A 16,384-nucleotide genomic window follows, 5' to 3' on the forward strand; every position below is an offset into this window, starting at 1 on the left:
AATTAGACTAAATTTCAATTTAATTTCAGAAAACTTAGATTTAAAATTTTCATATGGAGGGTGAAATTTTTCATCTAGGCTAAAAATTTTGAAAATTTTTATCTAAATTTTTATTTTGGCTTTTAATTTGAATCTAAATTATTTGTGAATGGGAATTGTTTTGGCATTGTGGCTAAATTATCATTTGGCAAGCTTGTCTGGTCTTTTTTACTTTCAGCTGGATAATTATGAAATCAAAAAGGGCAAGACACTGAAAGTCAATGTATCAGTACCAAACCTTCGGCTTTTTGTTGGTAACATCCCAAAGAGCAAGAGCAAAGAGGAGATCTTTGAAGAATTTGGTAAATTAACAGGTACGCAAAAACATCACACTTCGCTTTCCAAGTGACTACATGCAGGTATTGTGAGAACTAGCCTGCTGTCCCAGGTTTTTTACACTTGGTCTCATCAAAGGCAAACAGAGGTTGTTTTACCTTAGAGTATGTATCTTTGGAGAGACAAAAAGTTTCTAATTAATAGCAAATGACAGAATTAATTTTTTGTTTCTATCTTAATTGTTTGCATGAATTGCTTTAAATTAACTTAAAATTTTCATAGTTTAAATATTTTCTAAAATTTTTAAAATGTGTGTTGCTAGTTTTTTTTAGTGCTCTTTTGTTTTTTTTGCAGCTGGTTTGACTGAAGTGATCATCTACAGTTCACCTGATGATAGAAAAAAGAATAGAGGATTTTGTTTCTTAGAATATGAATCTCATAAAGCTGCTTCATTGGCTAAACGTCGTTTAGGTACAGGAAGGATTAAAGTGTGGGGGTGTGATATTATTGTTGATTGGGCAGATCCACAAGAAGAACCTGACTCTGAAACAATGTCAAAGGTAAAGTAAAATAATTGAAATGCTTTTTATACTTTCATGAAATGGTTAAATATTAATTTAGTTTTCAAACGGAATTAGTCAATTAAAGTATTAGAAAATATCTGAGAATAATATTTAAATAAAATTAAATGTGCAGATCTGTACTCGGAAACAAAATGTTTTATTATCTTGCAAATCTTATGTGGATGTAAGATCTAAATTGCTATAATAGAGCTGTGTTTTTTGTTCTTTATTGAATAGGCTTGATACAGAGATTAATTCTATAAATCGATAAATACTGAAAATTATCAAACATTAAGGAATATGAACTATCCAAAAGCGTTGAGTTTATATACTAAAGGCTTTTTGCAAAATCCATCTTTAACTCATGTTTTGAAGATTGGTTTTGAAATTTACTGTTACTAGGCTAATACACAGCATCAGTTACAATGCAAACAATTAAACTTCTGACAGAGAGATTACATGGATTTTTTTGAAAAAGTACTGGCGTCAAAAATCTCTGCTATCACTAAGAATTACGTTGGATATTAGTAATTACTTCTTGGCATGCCAATAACCAATGTAACAAACCAAAACTGATAAGTTTGTATGATTTGGTATATTGGCATTCTAAAATATGAACAACTGATAAAATACCAAATATTGGTTTTTGTTGTTAATGATAAACAATTCTTTTCTACTTTCTACATAACAATGCCTCTAACTGTTAGAAGTTTGTAGTGTTAAAAACAGTTCCCAGAATTTTTAACATCAGTATGATCTTTTATAATTTGAGTAATATGATATATGATGATGTATGTAATATAAATATTTTATTTTTCAATATTTCTTCAAAAATTTTCTTCTTATAACACAAAAGTATTTTATAATTCACAGAAAAGGTACATATTATCCTCTTTCTCTAATATATTTACTATGATCATATTTGTATTTAACAATCTGTAAGCAGGAAAATTATATCAAATTTTAAACCATTTTAGAGTTTGTTCTATAACACTCGATCAATGTGTCGAGTTTATTTTCAACGCCTGCTAATCAGTTATAACAAGTACTGTACTTTCTATGAAGAAAGTTGTACAAGGCAAAACCAGTCAGACAACAATATGAGTTATTGCATTGATGGTGCTAGTGGTTAGATTGCTAATTTTCAGATAGCTTGTAGTGTGCAGTCAATGTATTAATGTATTTGCTGTCATAGATATAGGTGTTTATATCAGTGGTTTTTGTTTCATAAGAATTCATCAAGTTTCTAAAGTGTGTGTATATGGGGGTTTTTGATTATTTGAAAAAGTTCTCAATACTATAAGTACATGAATTTTAAAAAGACTGTCGATTCAATACAAAGTAAGAAATTACTATTATGTTCAGTTTTTATCATCACTTTTATGCTTAATTAATTTTGTCTTATACCTAGCTCTTAATAATTTTAGTTATTGATGAGGGGCCATAAAATGTAAGTCGGCCTGAAATGCATCTAGTTATGTATGCAATCAACCAAAATAAACATAATTAAACCATAGTTTCGGATCATTGAATTACTGGTGGTGCTCCTAAACACCTGCAGATGCAGGATCATTTGAGTTTCCAAGCATATTCTAATTGGAATATAGCTGGTATACCAACAAGAAAGGAAAAGTTTATTGTTATATTATTCCAGTCTTCTAATTGATGTTGATTTTATTTATTTTTATTTTAAAAATAGTATAATGAAATTAATTTAAGACAAAAAGTAAAGAAAAGAAATTTGTTTTTAGTTTATTAAAATTTGAATTACACACAGGCATGAGTAGGTGATTTATTTCAATTTGTTACTTTATTTTTCTTCGTATAAAAATAGTATGTCAGATATATGAGGTGTAATATGATATAAGAGAAGAAAATTTGTAATTTGTATTCATTCTGCAAGCTTTATTAACAGTGAACTTATTAACTATATGTATGAAAATTTCTGAAAATTAAATACAGTAAAATTGAGAAATAGTTAAACATGTTAAAATGAAATTCTACAGTGAAGGAAAGCAAAACCCTTGTTTCATCATTTTTAATATGATGTCTTTGTTAACTTTATGATCTGTTTTGAATTTACTTATGCTATCTATAAAATCTTCCTGAATTTTATTGAAAAGTATTGCTATGTATATTAAGAGCCAGTTACAGAAACAAGGATTGACTAACCTAAGGCCAAAAACTAAAATCACAGTCTTACTAACATGAGGCTTAAATCACTTTTCACAAACAAGTAGCAAATGTTTAACCATAGCTTTTTTTCTGTTGTTTTGAAGTTTTTAACCAGTCAGCATTTCTTTTATTACATAACAGAAAATGATGGATAGTATGAATATGAGTAGTTGGCAGAAAACTTTGTAAGAGAGGGAAGTTTTAATAGATTTAATTGAAGCTCACCTAACAATAGAGGAAAGAGGATAAGAAAAATTGATAAATAGGAAAACATGCATGACAGAAAATTCATGAAGAATTTTCCTTCTCTTTTCACACACATGTAAGGCTACATTCATACTGCCAATGATGACCACAGATCCTAAATGATGATAACAACATGTCTTTTGTCATAGTTATCCATCACCAAAGAATTGGTGCTTTTCATTAATTTTTGTGTTAGCACAACTTACATTACATTTAGTGATATTCTGTATGTTAATATTCTTTTAGACGGGACTCATCTGTTTTAAAACTGGATATACAGGGTAAAATATTAATTTTATGTCAGTAGTGAATCATAGCTATTAATATTGAGAGAAAAACAAGATTTTCATACTTTGGTCTAGGAATTACAATTAAAAGACATCGAAGGAGTTTTTTAATTAGTTTGTATGTTTTCAAATACTTTCAATCATCTTTTAAGCTTCACAGGGCCTCATTCTTCAACACACAAGATTAGCAGTACTTCCATTTTATTCAAAGGATTGTGGAAAGATATATAAGTGTGTGTGTGGACATATCGTGCTAACCCTCAGAATCATATTTCTGAGGTAATTGAGTTTGATGCTTTGAGAAGTCCTAAAATTGATGAATACTTGTGTGTTAATATTTTTGCTTCCTGTAGATGTGGCCGTCATCTCATCATTTTAGGATTTTTTTTCAAGCCTTCAAACTCAATTATCTCAGAAACATAATTTTGAAATTTTACATTATTCATCCCCAAAGGCTTCATATATACAACTTTTTATGTGTTATATGTGTAATTAACATGTATTTATTTTTTACAACTTTTTATTAACTATTACAACAGTTGCTGACTGGATTTTACAGGTGAACCTCATTTATTAACCTGCATTCATTCGTATTTTTTTTAAACTTTTATAGTGATGATTTTTCATGCATAATTACATTGTATGTAATTGCCAAACCAAATGATTGTCATAATTAATTTGGCTATATTTTTGCTACAGTTAATAATTAGAAATAAGGTAATTTGGTACTAGTGGTAGATGTTAGATACCATCTCTTATTGAAATTAATAATTATTATAATAGGATGGAGAGTTCACTGAGTTTGGCATTATTAGTGCTTTTTATCACAAATACTTTCAATGAATTTATATATCAGTCAGTCGTCAGGTGAATAAAGATTTTTAAAAAGATCAAACAGAAATAGTCTGAGGAAGAAGAACAGAATTGCACGTTATTCAAATTAAAACTTTTGATAAAACTGTTAAGAACAGGTCACTAATTTTTGAATGTATTCGAAGTTGTACATGCGATGTTATACGTATGCTGCCAAGCAACACATGCATGGATGCTGCTCACGTTAGTAATGTGACTGTGGTTTGAGAATCGTTGTTTAATCGTTTATACAGTGTAACCCATACATTGGGCAGGTTGGGAGTGGGGAGTGTTGCATGCTTCTGAGGTTACGGTGAGAAGGGACTCCCATATAAAGATGACTTTTCGATTATTGCAGCATCTGAACATTGTTGCTCGAGTGCATAATGGATTGTAACCCTGTTTGAGCTTGAGCATCTTTTTTGCAAGTTCTGTGGTGTGCTTTTCCTTCACTACATCATCTTGGTGTTCTGCTATATGGCTAGCAAGCATTCTTGTTGTGGCCTCAATGTACTTTGTATTCATTCCCGTTGCAAGATTCTACAACATAGACTCCCAGTTTCTTAAAGTTTTATTATAATTTAATATTTATTGAATAATTGCAGGTTTGACTTCTGCTCTGGGTCAGTTCTTTTCTTCTGGACTTCTAAAATATATAATAAATATTAAATTATTATAATTATTAATTTTGATAAGAAGTGGTGCCTAACATCTACCTCTAGTACCAAATTACCTTATTTCTAATTATTAATTGTAGCAAAAAATATTCCAATTAATTGCAGCAATTGTTTGGATTAGTATTAATGGATTGGGCATGTAATTGACATTCCTCAAATTTGATGATTATGGAAAAATCCTGTAACATAAGATATCTTCTCTATAGAGAGGTTTCATGTCGACATCACGAGTGACGTCATGAGCATGCGCAATTGTCCAGCGCCATCTTTGTGACTGTTTGTGACTTGTTTACGTTTTGTGTGTGTTCACGTGCGTTTTAACTGGAGTTCTTGTGTTGTTTTTTTCGTCGCGAATATCACTATGGTGATTTGTTGTGTAATTGGGTGTAATGCTAGTTCACTCAAGAACAAAGGAACATCATTTTTTAAAATTCCCGGCATTATTTGTCATCAAGGATCTCAAACTGAGGAGCTTTCACGACGAAGGCAAACTGCATGGCTCTCGAGAATTAACCGGAAAAATTTCGTTACGAATAAAGTGAATATCAATACAAGAGTTTGTCAGAAACATTTCATTTCAATATTTACGTTAATAAACACTAAGTTATATTTTAAAACCTAAAAGAGTTTACTGATTTGCTTATATTAATTTAGTTAGGTATAATGCATTTATAAACGAATAACTAACGTAATTTCAGGCTTTAGCTAGTGCAAACTTATAAACATTACACGTTAAAACGAAAAGCAAGTAGACTTATTATATGCTAGTTTCAACTAGAAAATAAAGGTACTGAACAATTTGAATTAAAAAATTTCCACGGCTGTTTTTAATTAGACTTTTACTTTCAGACAAAAATTCTTACTTAAGAAATACATAAAAACACGAGTTTAAACAAACAAAAGAAAACATATCTTTCCAAGCAATATTACTTCACTGTTATTAATTACTTTTACTTTTATATCAGGAGAAACCTAGCCACTTGTTAAATAGTTATGGGCCTCTAAAGATTTATAAGCTTTCATTTGTGACAGGGTGTAGAAATTTGTTGTAAAAACCAAATAGTTTATAATGTCACCAAATTCTACTTTCGGCCACAACTCTTGATATACGACGAAGTCTGATAAACTGGCTTCGTATGGATCGCCTTGACATAACGAAATTTTCTCTTTGTACAGAGCTGCATCTCGTCCTGTTAGACTGCTAGAATAGCTTGCAAGAAAAGAATCTTTTTTAACTTAATCCATGATAATAGAACTGCAGTATTTTTGTATGTTTAAACTAAAAAAAGACGTCGAATAACAGACTACGTGCAAGCTAAGCGAGCGAAAACTACCACAAAAATGGCGAATGGGCGGAGCAAACGTGTGTTTTATCACGTGAGATGCGACCTTGAGATATCTTCTCTATATGTGCCAAACTTCAACATCATATGTTGTTTTGTTTACAAAGCAATGTCCTTTGGCTGGGCTTCTGTAGAGAGTCTTTGGAATTTTACAATAGTATGGGCTGTGAAACAAGCTAAAAATAAATGACAGAAGGGCTGAGGTGTTTCTCAGAAGATCAGAAAGTGATTTTTTTTTTTTGACATGAAATAAAGCCATAGCAATATTTAAATTGTTGACGGTCACCTTAAGGAAACAAACATTCAAGGTCTTAGCAACTTGAAGTTCATTAGGTCGATCATAGCTAACAAGTATCTATGATGTTAAAGTGTAAAATCAGTGTGTACATAGCATACAATTTTTAACACACATCTAGAAGGCAGCAAATTCCCCAGCAGTTTAAAGGCCTGTGATAGACAGGAAAAATTTTTTGACTGAAATTTTTATACATTTAATTGGATAGCATGTAGCATGAGGATATCATGGAAGCACAGTCGAGTAAATATTTTTTTGACTCATCATGTTACTATTGCTTTGTTTTTGTCAATTTAATCTGTCACAAAACTTTAAAATGTAAAGAACATCTATTTTGAAGTTAAATTGAATGAAAAATTGAGAAAGGCTCTGTTGTCTAAATCACACATTCAAGTATTTGCACCACAGTTTAAACTTGCCTTTAGCACAGTCTAACCTGTGGTTTTTATTATCATTTTTTATCCACGTGTTTCTGATGAAAAATTTGTTTTTGAAATAGAATTTAAGAAATCCAAGATTTAAGTCACAGCCATGGCTTAGACCAGTGGTGGCAAACCTATGACCTGCGGGTCAGACACTGACTCACGCATTGATTTTTATAAACTTATTTTTTTATATCATAAAAGAGAGAACAGACAATCAGAAATATTTAAAAAATAAAGTATATATATCTAATGTTGAATTTATAAAAAAACAGTCTAAAGGCATCAGGGCAAAAAAAGTAGTTTTTAATCATCCTCCCTTCCCCTTTCCAAGTGTTTGTTGTTTGTTTAGTTATGGCAATGCAACACTTGGGCGATCACCTAGGGGGATGTCTTTTAAGAGAAACAGGCCCCTATTTAGGTGTTACAGATGTGAAGAAAACTCCATGTGACCAGCCCATCCGAGCAAGGTGCGAACCCATGACCAAACTCCAGTGTTCAGGGGACAAAGACCAATTGGCCACTGGTGAGACCCTGTCCTTTCCAAGTGATGCCACTTAGTGACCCACGAGCTTGTACTAAAAAAAATTAATGAACATAAATTGATTCACTTCTCAAAAAGGTTTGCCATCACTGGCTTAGACCTTGTTTTTGTAATCAGTTGTAAGAATGGGATTTTGTAAATATTTCACTGGGTAATTAGTTAATCTTAAAGACAAAATTTGAAATGTTGAGGCGTGTAAAATAAAATTAAGCTTTCCCTCCTATAATTAATTTTTTTCCATAGCTATAAAATATGTCAATTGCATTGTGTAAATTATCTGATAATACAGATAATTAAATGTTTATATTAGTGTGAAATTTTAACAGTTTTATTTAAAAATTCGATAGGTGAAGGTTCTATATGCTCGGAACTTAACAGGTGATATTACAGAAGCTAAATTGAAAGAAATGTTTGAAGCTTTTGGCAAAGTTGAAAGAGTTAAAAAAATTAAAGACTATGCATTTGTTCACTTTGAGGAGAGAGACCATGCTGTTAAAGCTATGGATGATTTAAATGGTAAAGAAATTGGAGGTTCTATAATTGAAGTATCTTTAGCTAAACCACCATCTGATAAAAAGAAGAAAGAGGAAATTCTTAGAAATCGGGAAAGAAGAATGATGCAAACAATGCAACAGAGAGCAGCGTAAGTATGAACTTTTTAAAAAATATTAGTTTAAAATAAATAAAAACTTGTTCTAGTTTATTGAATTTGTGAAATATAGTTCAGAGAAAACTTTAGATTATTCATTTTTTTTTAGTTTAAAGGTTGAATTTATAAAATTAACAATAGATATATACAAATGGCATCTTATATGGTCTTTTTTAAGCCTCACTCACACAAATCTCTATATAAGCTACACTTGCTATGAGTCAAGATTGTGGACACTGCTTCTTTTGTTTTTTGCTTAGCCAGTTGCTTGTTTTGTACAGTTGTGCACAAAACAAGCATTATTGCGTTTTGTGTTGCTAGAACATGTGTACTGAGGAATACCATCAAACTGGGACATGTTAATATTTTTTGAATTTAACTTTATTTTTATGAAGATAATGCATCAGATGATGAAATTTACCATATTTAGATCAGATCTCTTTTCATTCAATTCATGAACTCTTTTTTTTTCTCTTTGAGTAATTGTAAAAGTAAGGTATCACTATTAGATGAATCACTGTCCTGTGGTAACTATGAACATCTGCTCATTGTTTTAAAGTGGTGAAGAACATAATTTTGAACAGTTAAAAAATTCAAGGTTTTATTTGTAAATAAAACTTTACTAAGTTGAACTGTAAAAGCTGCCAACCAGTCTTGAGGATGGTGTGTAGAGTTTCCATATAATATGCTCCTGTTGAATCAAAATTACCAATACTTGTTAACTTGAACTTATTATTCTGTGTACCTTCTGCACTTTGATAGGTTTGTGATCTTCATTTTCTCTTATATTCTGTGTGAATACAGACAAATAAGATATACAAACACTAAATATCAAACAATACCAGACCATTACAACCTTGTGTTGACATTCTTTTACTGATAAAGTATATTAGCAGTGTTCCGTTTGGAATGTAAGGGGTTGCCTTGACAATTCCCTCAAAAGCACCATAAACTGTACAATTCTGTAATTGTTCTGTGAACAGATTCTTGAGAAAATTGGGTGTTATTAGACTTGTTAATTTGGAAACTCAAAGTTGGGGTTTTTTTACTCCTTAAACATTGACTTAATGAGGGTTACTGTATTTCATTATTCTCTAGCTTGTTTTTTTAACATATAGCAATTGAATTCTTATAAAAGCAATTTTTATTCAAGTTACCTATTTGGATGAATTCACATTATTTTTTGTTTTGTGAAATTAATACACAGAATGATTTATTTCAAATCTATTCCCTATTATTTAGTTTTACAAAACCAAACTAAACTTGAAAGTTTTCAAAGAATAAATAATTTTTACTGCATAAATGTCTTACTGTTCTGTCATAGTAAATTTTATGATTATCCTGTACAAGCATACATGCCAAATGCTGCTTGGGCAAAACCAACATTAAAATGAAATGCAAATTAAGAGTTTTGTTATTTTAGCTTACCATTGTCATGTTTAACACAAACTGTTAAATACATTATAATAAAATAAAAGAAAATGTAACAAAAACAGAATAAAAATGACTAAAATTTACATTGAAGAAGAAAAAATGCAAATTAATCTTATCTGAGTTTATATAACAAAAATAAAAACAAATGAACAACTAGATATGAAGGCAAATGAATCAAAGATTCATGCTTTTTAATCAGGAAATAATCATTGGCTTTTTCTTGCACAAGAAGATAATTCAAGACATCAAAATTTTTTCTAATGTTAACTCTTAACATACCACTCTCCATTTTCTATGTAAAACTGAAAAACAACAGTCTCTGTCACAGTATAAACCAAAAATGGCCACTAGGGTTGCCCCTAGCTATTGTTTAAATCAGTGATTCTCAAACTTTTTCGATACACTGCCTCCTTTGTTCCATAAAGTTATACCCAACGCCCCCTAACCTGTTTTCTCTTGTGTGAGGAAGGATTGGAAATATTCTTAGGAAAACTTTTCTATGAATCTCACACTTTGTGCTCTTACCGTACATTGTTCTCAACATCTGGAAACCATTAAACAAAATGTTTCCTCTAATCAGTTTAACAGAGGAAAGGGAACAGCTGTCAGTGACCCCAACTTTTGCCTTCAGTTTCCTGCCTCCAGCTCTCCCTAGATTTACTCACCGCCCACAAGGGGGCGTTATTGCCCACTTTGAGAAATGCTGGTTTAAATTAACGATAAATTCAGTTTTTTGTGTAACAATATAAAAATAATAATAAATGTGGTTTTTTGCATTTTTGACTGCATTTTAGTAGGGTATGCCATAAGAAATTCAGTATATTATTATTTATTTGTAATGTGAATTTATTATTTATACCAAGGAATGACACTGCTGTTCTAGAATGCCCACTAGGGGGTGTCTCCGGCTACTAGTTGAATATAAAATGGTAATTGGCTAACCAATCAAATTTTGCAAAAAGAAAGAAAAGGGAAAAAAACGAAATATTCAACCTCAACACCCTCAAACCCCTAAAAACACAGTATTTTGTGCTTGCTGGTTGATAACTTTGTATTAAGTGATTTTTTTTCATTTGAATACCATTATCCTACTGTCAGCTACAAAGGGACCCTGTTGTGGGGGGGTGAAATTAATTTGATCAAAAATAGTCTATGACCTCCTGAATAAATAGATGGTCCCCAAAAAGGTTCATTGAATTTGCTTAATTGTGTCAAAATGTATAAAGAACTAACAAACTTGCTTTTTTTTTACAGATTACATTATAAAAATTTTGATTATTTAAAAAATTACATTAATATTTTATTCAACTATATTAAGTTAAAGTATATAGTTGAATATTACTAGATTAATACAACTGTCTAAAGGTAAGCATTAATAGCCTTCCTGTAATCAAATTGATTTGTATATAATTATTTATTAACCTTAAATTAAAATAGCCATTGGCGTATTTTAAGACAGTGAATTGTTTGGTGATAAAATAATTAGGAATTTCATCATCATAATTAAGAACAATTTCTAAACAAAATTGTTTCTTATTGTTAATATTCTTTTAAACTGAATAACCTAAAATGCAGGAAAAATACACTTTGCATTCTATAAATATGCAACTATATTTAGCAGAAATAATTTTATTATTATACCAATATATTGAGTCAAATATTTTGCAGGTTGTTTGCCTAAGTGTAATGCAAATTATTTTGCTTAATGAGAAAATTTTCATGTTTTAAAAAGAAATATTTATATAATGTTTAATTAACATCAGTGTATTATGCAGGAAATATGATTTTACTGGATGATGATGATTTAAATAAATCTTAGATTTTCTACTAAAGACCAGTTTTATACATACAGAAGAAATGTTACCTGTATAAATTACAATGTCTACAACCATTCAGATTAATTAATTTTTTAGATTATTAATGATGATTTACTTAAAATTTTTGTAAATGTTGAATTATTGTAAAGATTATTATTAAAATTAAAAGATGGTTAGGTATAAGCAATGCAACATTTGATGAAATTCTGTTTCTGATACTGGATTGTTCTGAAAATTAATGATTGATATAAAAACAACTTTTATTAAATGAAGACTACTTTCATATCAAAGTTATTGGACTGCAATTTGAAAAACTTTTACACCTATAAATTTCTGTTGTTGTCCACTGTCTGTCCTTTCTTAATCTCAAGAACAAAGCTAGATAAATGAAAGTTGATGCCATATACAGACAGCTTAAGGAGCGGTAGTCCCTGATTAATTATATGTGCATTTCCAGTTTATCCAGAGGGCATGTTTCAATTAAAAAAAATTCCCAGAACAGAGTTAGATAACTGCACAATTTCATTGCTAACAGGAAAAGTATGGTGTACAGGGGCAAGACACTACTAAAAATTGATAATGTTATGACAAAAGATTGCTCTTTAAATCTGCTTTCATATTTAGGAACCAAATGCTGCATATGCAAATTACAAATAGTTCAGATCATTTTGGAAACAAAAATTTTATCAGTTGCAATGAATTCTTTAAAAAATTGTAAATTTTTTTTATTTATTAATGTTGGAAGAATGTAAGCTATACATAATCAAGTGATATTTGTCTGAAATACCTGATTCTTTATGTAAGAATATTATATGCAGCATGGAAAGAGCAGTCAAATTTTTGCCTGTTTTTCTATTACAGTGAAATAAAGTAAGACTTAACTAAGTTGCAGGCTTAAGATATTTGAGATAATTAAAATGATTTTATTTTTAAATGAGTAGAATAAATAGAATGTACAGATTAAATTGTAATTGATTGTTAAATTATTTAATTGAAATTTTTTCTGTAATGATGATGTAGTGATGTTTTTATTTTAAAATTTTTAATTTTTAGGTAGATGTAAATAACTAGAATATTGCAACTACACAGTTTATTAACAAATGTGTTTATTATGTAATTGCATACTATTTGATCAAGAATAATTGAAATTCTGAATGTGTGTTATTTAATCAATAATAATACACTTGATTAAAATGAAATTCAGTTGAAATGGAAGCTATTAATTATGTTTGTTAGAAGCTAGCCACATTTGTGCTAAAAAGCAAAAAACAAAATTTTGTTGTTAAATAAAATTTCTATAATTTTGTTTACTTCAAAAAGTAAATGCTTTTTAACAGAAATATTTTAAAAACTTATTCTTTTAAATTATATTTTCATCACATGCTCACATTTGTCTTGTTTCTTTGTAATTATAGCATTTTCCATCTGTATATTTTTATGTAGATAGTGTATACATAATAAAATATCTAGCAAATAATTATAATGATTACAGTTAGGAAAACAAATGGTAGATCTTTTTGTTACAGTTAAATCTTAATTTTGTACTATGTTGGATAGATGATAATTATTTTCCTGGGTAATTAATTATGAGAGTATTTGACACTTCAATTGCATATAGAAAAGTCATACAGTGATTCTTAATAATGACTTTTATAAAACTTGAGAACATTTGAAATGTCATTTGTAAACCAAACTTGTAACAGAAAATGTCTGCTATAGTTTCTGTAATGATAATTTATTTCAATTAATGTATAACTGATTAGCAGTGTTTGTGCTACATTGTCTGATTGTTTGGCATTGAAAGATCAGATAATTTTCAGTAGAACATTATCCATATTTATAAAAAAGGATTGACCTTAACATTTTTAAAAATGAAATTATAATTCTGCAAAATATTATAAAAATGGCTTAGTTCAAAAACATTTTACTTGTGCATAATGTTATACTACAATATTTGAATAAATGAATTCAAATATTATGAATAAGCATATTTTTGTATTCTAACAGAAAAAAAAAGTAAGTTGGACTACTTTTATCAGTCACTTAAAGAATACTAATTAATGTGCAAAATTATTTATGAATTTATTGTTGCAATGTGTTTAATGTAGCTTAAATGAAACAGTAACCGGAAATCTTCAGGATATTGATAACTGAATTACTTGACATTGAAATGTTTAAAAATCTAACAAGTCTATAAATGTAATATAAAAGTTTAAAGCAATAAAATTTGCTACATTATGAGAATAATTTGAAAATTGACATTTTTAATGTATTTAATAAACTTTCATATATACTGTATGTGTATATATTGCTGAAATATATACACATATATGAGAGAGACATGAGAGACATTGAGAGAACATGAATATGAGAGAGACATTGCTAAATTTATTATATTTTAACACAACTTTATTTGATAATTTTTAATTTTAATGTTGCAAATATGATACAATAATAGAATTAGATTTTAATAAAAAATTTTCTTAACAGCATGATGGGTATGCCGCCACCTTCTCCACGAGGTCGAGGAAGTAGAATGCCACCACCTTTAATGAGAAGCTATGGTGAGTTATGTTCCATTGTTAGATTTCTTCCCAGCATGTAAATTTTGGCTTGTATACACACAACTATTGTGTAATGAATTTTGCTGATTCAGAAGGATCAGATAGTAATTTGCACTAATCATATTAGATATGATTGTTAATTGTTACCCAATAAGTCCTGATTGAGAATACTGTTATCCCCTGGCAGATTATGACTACGACTATGACTACTATGGCTATGGAGACTATCAGGGAGGTTATGCAGATCCCTACTATGAGGATTATTATGGTCACTATGATGACTACTATGACTATGACTATGCGCCAGCACCAAGGGCCCCTACCCGTGGAACACCAGAGAGGGTGGGTTGTATTTTGGCACTTTAGCTCTCAGTAGGTTTTGTACTTGAGATGATGAGGAGAAAAATTTTACATTCTCGTTCATCTCAAGTATTTTATCATATCCGAGCTTACAGTGTAACAAGCCAGGGAAACAGGTGTTAGTAATATAACTTGAATTAATACTTAAAAGCTCGGATATGATAAATAAGGTGTAAGAGTTGAGATTTAGTTCATAATTTTTATCGATTTTTATTTTGGGTTTCTCATTTGTCATCTTTTTTCTTTTGCAGGGCCGTGGGGGGCGTGGTGTCCGTGGTACGACAACCCGTGGTCCTTCCAGTGGACCTCTCCTTCCCCGTGGCAGGGCATCGGCCCCTCCTCCTCTTTCCCGAGGGCGCGGCACCCGCGGGGGCAGTCGTGGAGGGGGAGCCCCGGCTCCATCACCCAATCGCGGGGGTGGACGAAGGGGAAATCTGGCCGGTAAGCGTAAATTTGATGGGGGCCACCAGAACCAAGGGGACTCTAAGCGTCGGTTTCAAACCAAGAGGGCTGCCACGGGTGGCTCCTGGGGTAGCCAACCGATCCCTCAGCAACCGCTGGACTCCTCCGGCTACAATAGCTACAGGGGTGGACATATAGGAGGCGAAGACCAGTGGTATCAGGATTCCTACGGCCAGCAGTGGGGTTGAATAGTTCTTCCACATCAATATCCTATTACTTGGGAGAAAGCCACTGCTGCTACTATCTTATTGACTGGGTCACAGTTGGTTCTACAATTTTCTGATAAATAGCCCACTTGTAATTGTATGTTCTTAAATTGTGTATTAATTCCTAGTACCTTGCTGGGAAAGGGTGTGAGTGGGCAGATAGCTTATAACCAATTTGATCAACAATCTTCTTCATCCAAACTTCCCAACCTTAGCTTGTCTGTTACCTTTAACAAGTAGCAGTCGGTCAGTACTGCATGTTTTGTGAGCAAATGTGACATTCCATGAACTGCTTGCATAAATTTTTACCAACGTATGTGTTTGTGTTTTACTCATGATGTGAAGCTCCAGGGCTGTTTACTGGAAAATACAGTGTATGAAGAGAAAACAAGACAGTGGTGGTTTACGTCTCCCTTATCTATAAGAAATAATGTAATTGACTGCTCTGTGCTGGAATAGAATGGAGTTTCTTTTTTGACGGATCATTTGAAGTAGAAGTAGGTTTATTGGCCTTCCATGGTGGGTTGAATCCCACGTGCACACATGTCAGCATGGAGTATATATACTGGGTGACGTTGCCACTGCCACATATTTGTGGTATGGGGGTTAGTTTAGCATTTGTCCCAGTCATTGTGTAGTTATTAGCATCTTCGTCAACACGGCAAACATTTATTGCACTCCCTGCTGAGTGGCAACTGGTTGGAACCTTCCAAGATTTTAATTTTTGATTCAGGACCGTTTTGGCTCTTACTTTAAAAATATCAAGGAAATAATTGGTCCCATTAATTTTGATTTCTATAAAGTAGCCAAATCCGGAGGAGAATTTGTAACAAAAAATCAAGTTTTACACTGTCACTGTACTGAAAGTGTTCGATTCTTGGTTTACTCTTTTATTCTCAAGCAGCTGCCAGTCCAATTCTGTGTAAGATTTAGATATATTCATTATGTCATGTAATTTGCTTGATTGGGAAAAGGAGTGTGGCGTGTATTTTTGATTTGAAGTAATTATTGTGACACTATCTGGTTTGTATAACTTTGTCAAGTTTCTGTACACATTATGAGGCATTGGTAGGCTGCTTGTTCAAGTCCCCTGAGTGGTGGCACGACTCCAGTTCATAAGTAAGGTGTAACCTGCCAATACTATTATCTTAAATAAAAGTCGTGTTTTTAGCA

The 16,384-nt window shown here is 31.1% G+C and overlaps 1 protein-coding gene across 1 annotated transcript in view; it reads left to right on the forward strand.

The window, feature by feature from the left end:
* Positions 1-16,384, forward strand: part of Syp (Syncrip) — a 39,514-nt gene extending 23,130 nt beyond the window's left edge. Inside the window, exons 6-11 of the mRNA XM_067275950.1 lie at positions 218-353; positions 670-875; positions 8,067-8,362; positions 14,110-14,183; positions 14,371-14,525; positions 14,795-16,384. Coding sequence (XP_067132051.1) covers positions 218-353; positions 670-875; positions 8,067-8,362; positions 14,110-14,183; positions 14,371-14,525; positions 14,795-15,193 — 1,266 coding nt within the window. The 3' untranslated portion in view covers positions 15,194-16,384. The remainder of the gene's footprint in view (positions 1-217; positions 354-669; positions 876-8,066; positions 8,363-14,109; positions 14,184-14,370; positions 14,526-14,794) is intronic.

This window comes from Centruroides vittatus, unplaced genomic scaffold (assembly GCF_030686945.1).
Source record: "Centruroides vittatus isolate TY-2023 unplaced genomic scaffold, ASM3068694v2 contig_651, whole genome shotgun sequence".
NCBI lineage: Eukaryota > Metazoa > Arthropoda > Arachnida > Scorpiones > Buthidae > Centruroides > Centruroides vittatus.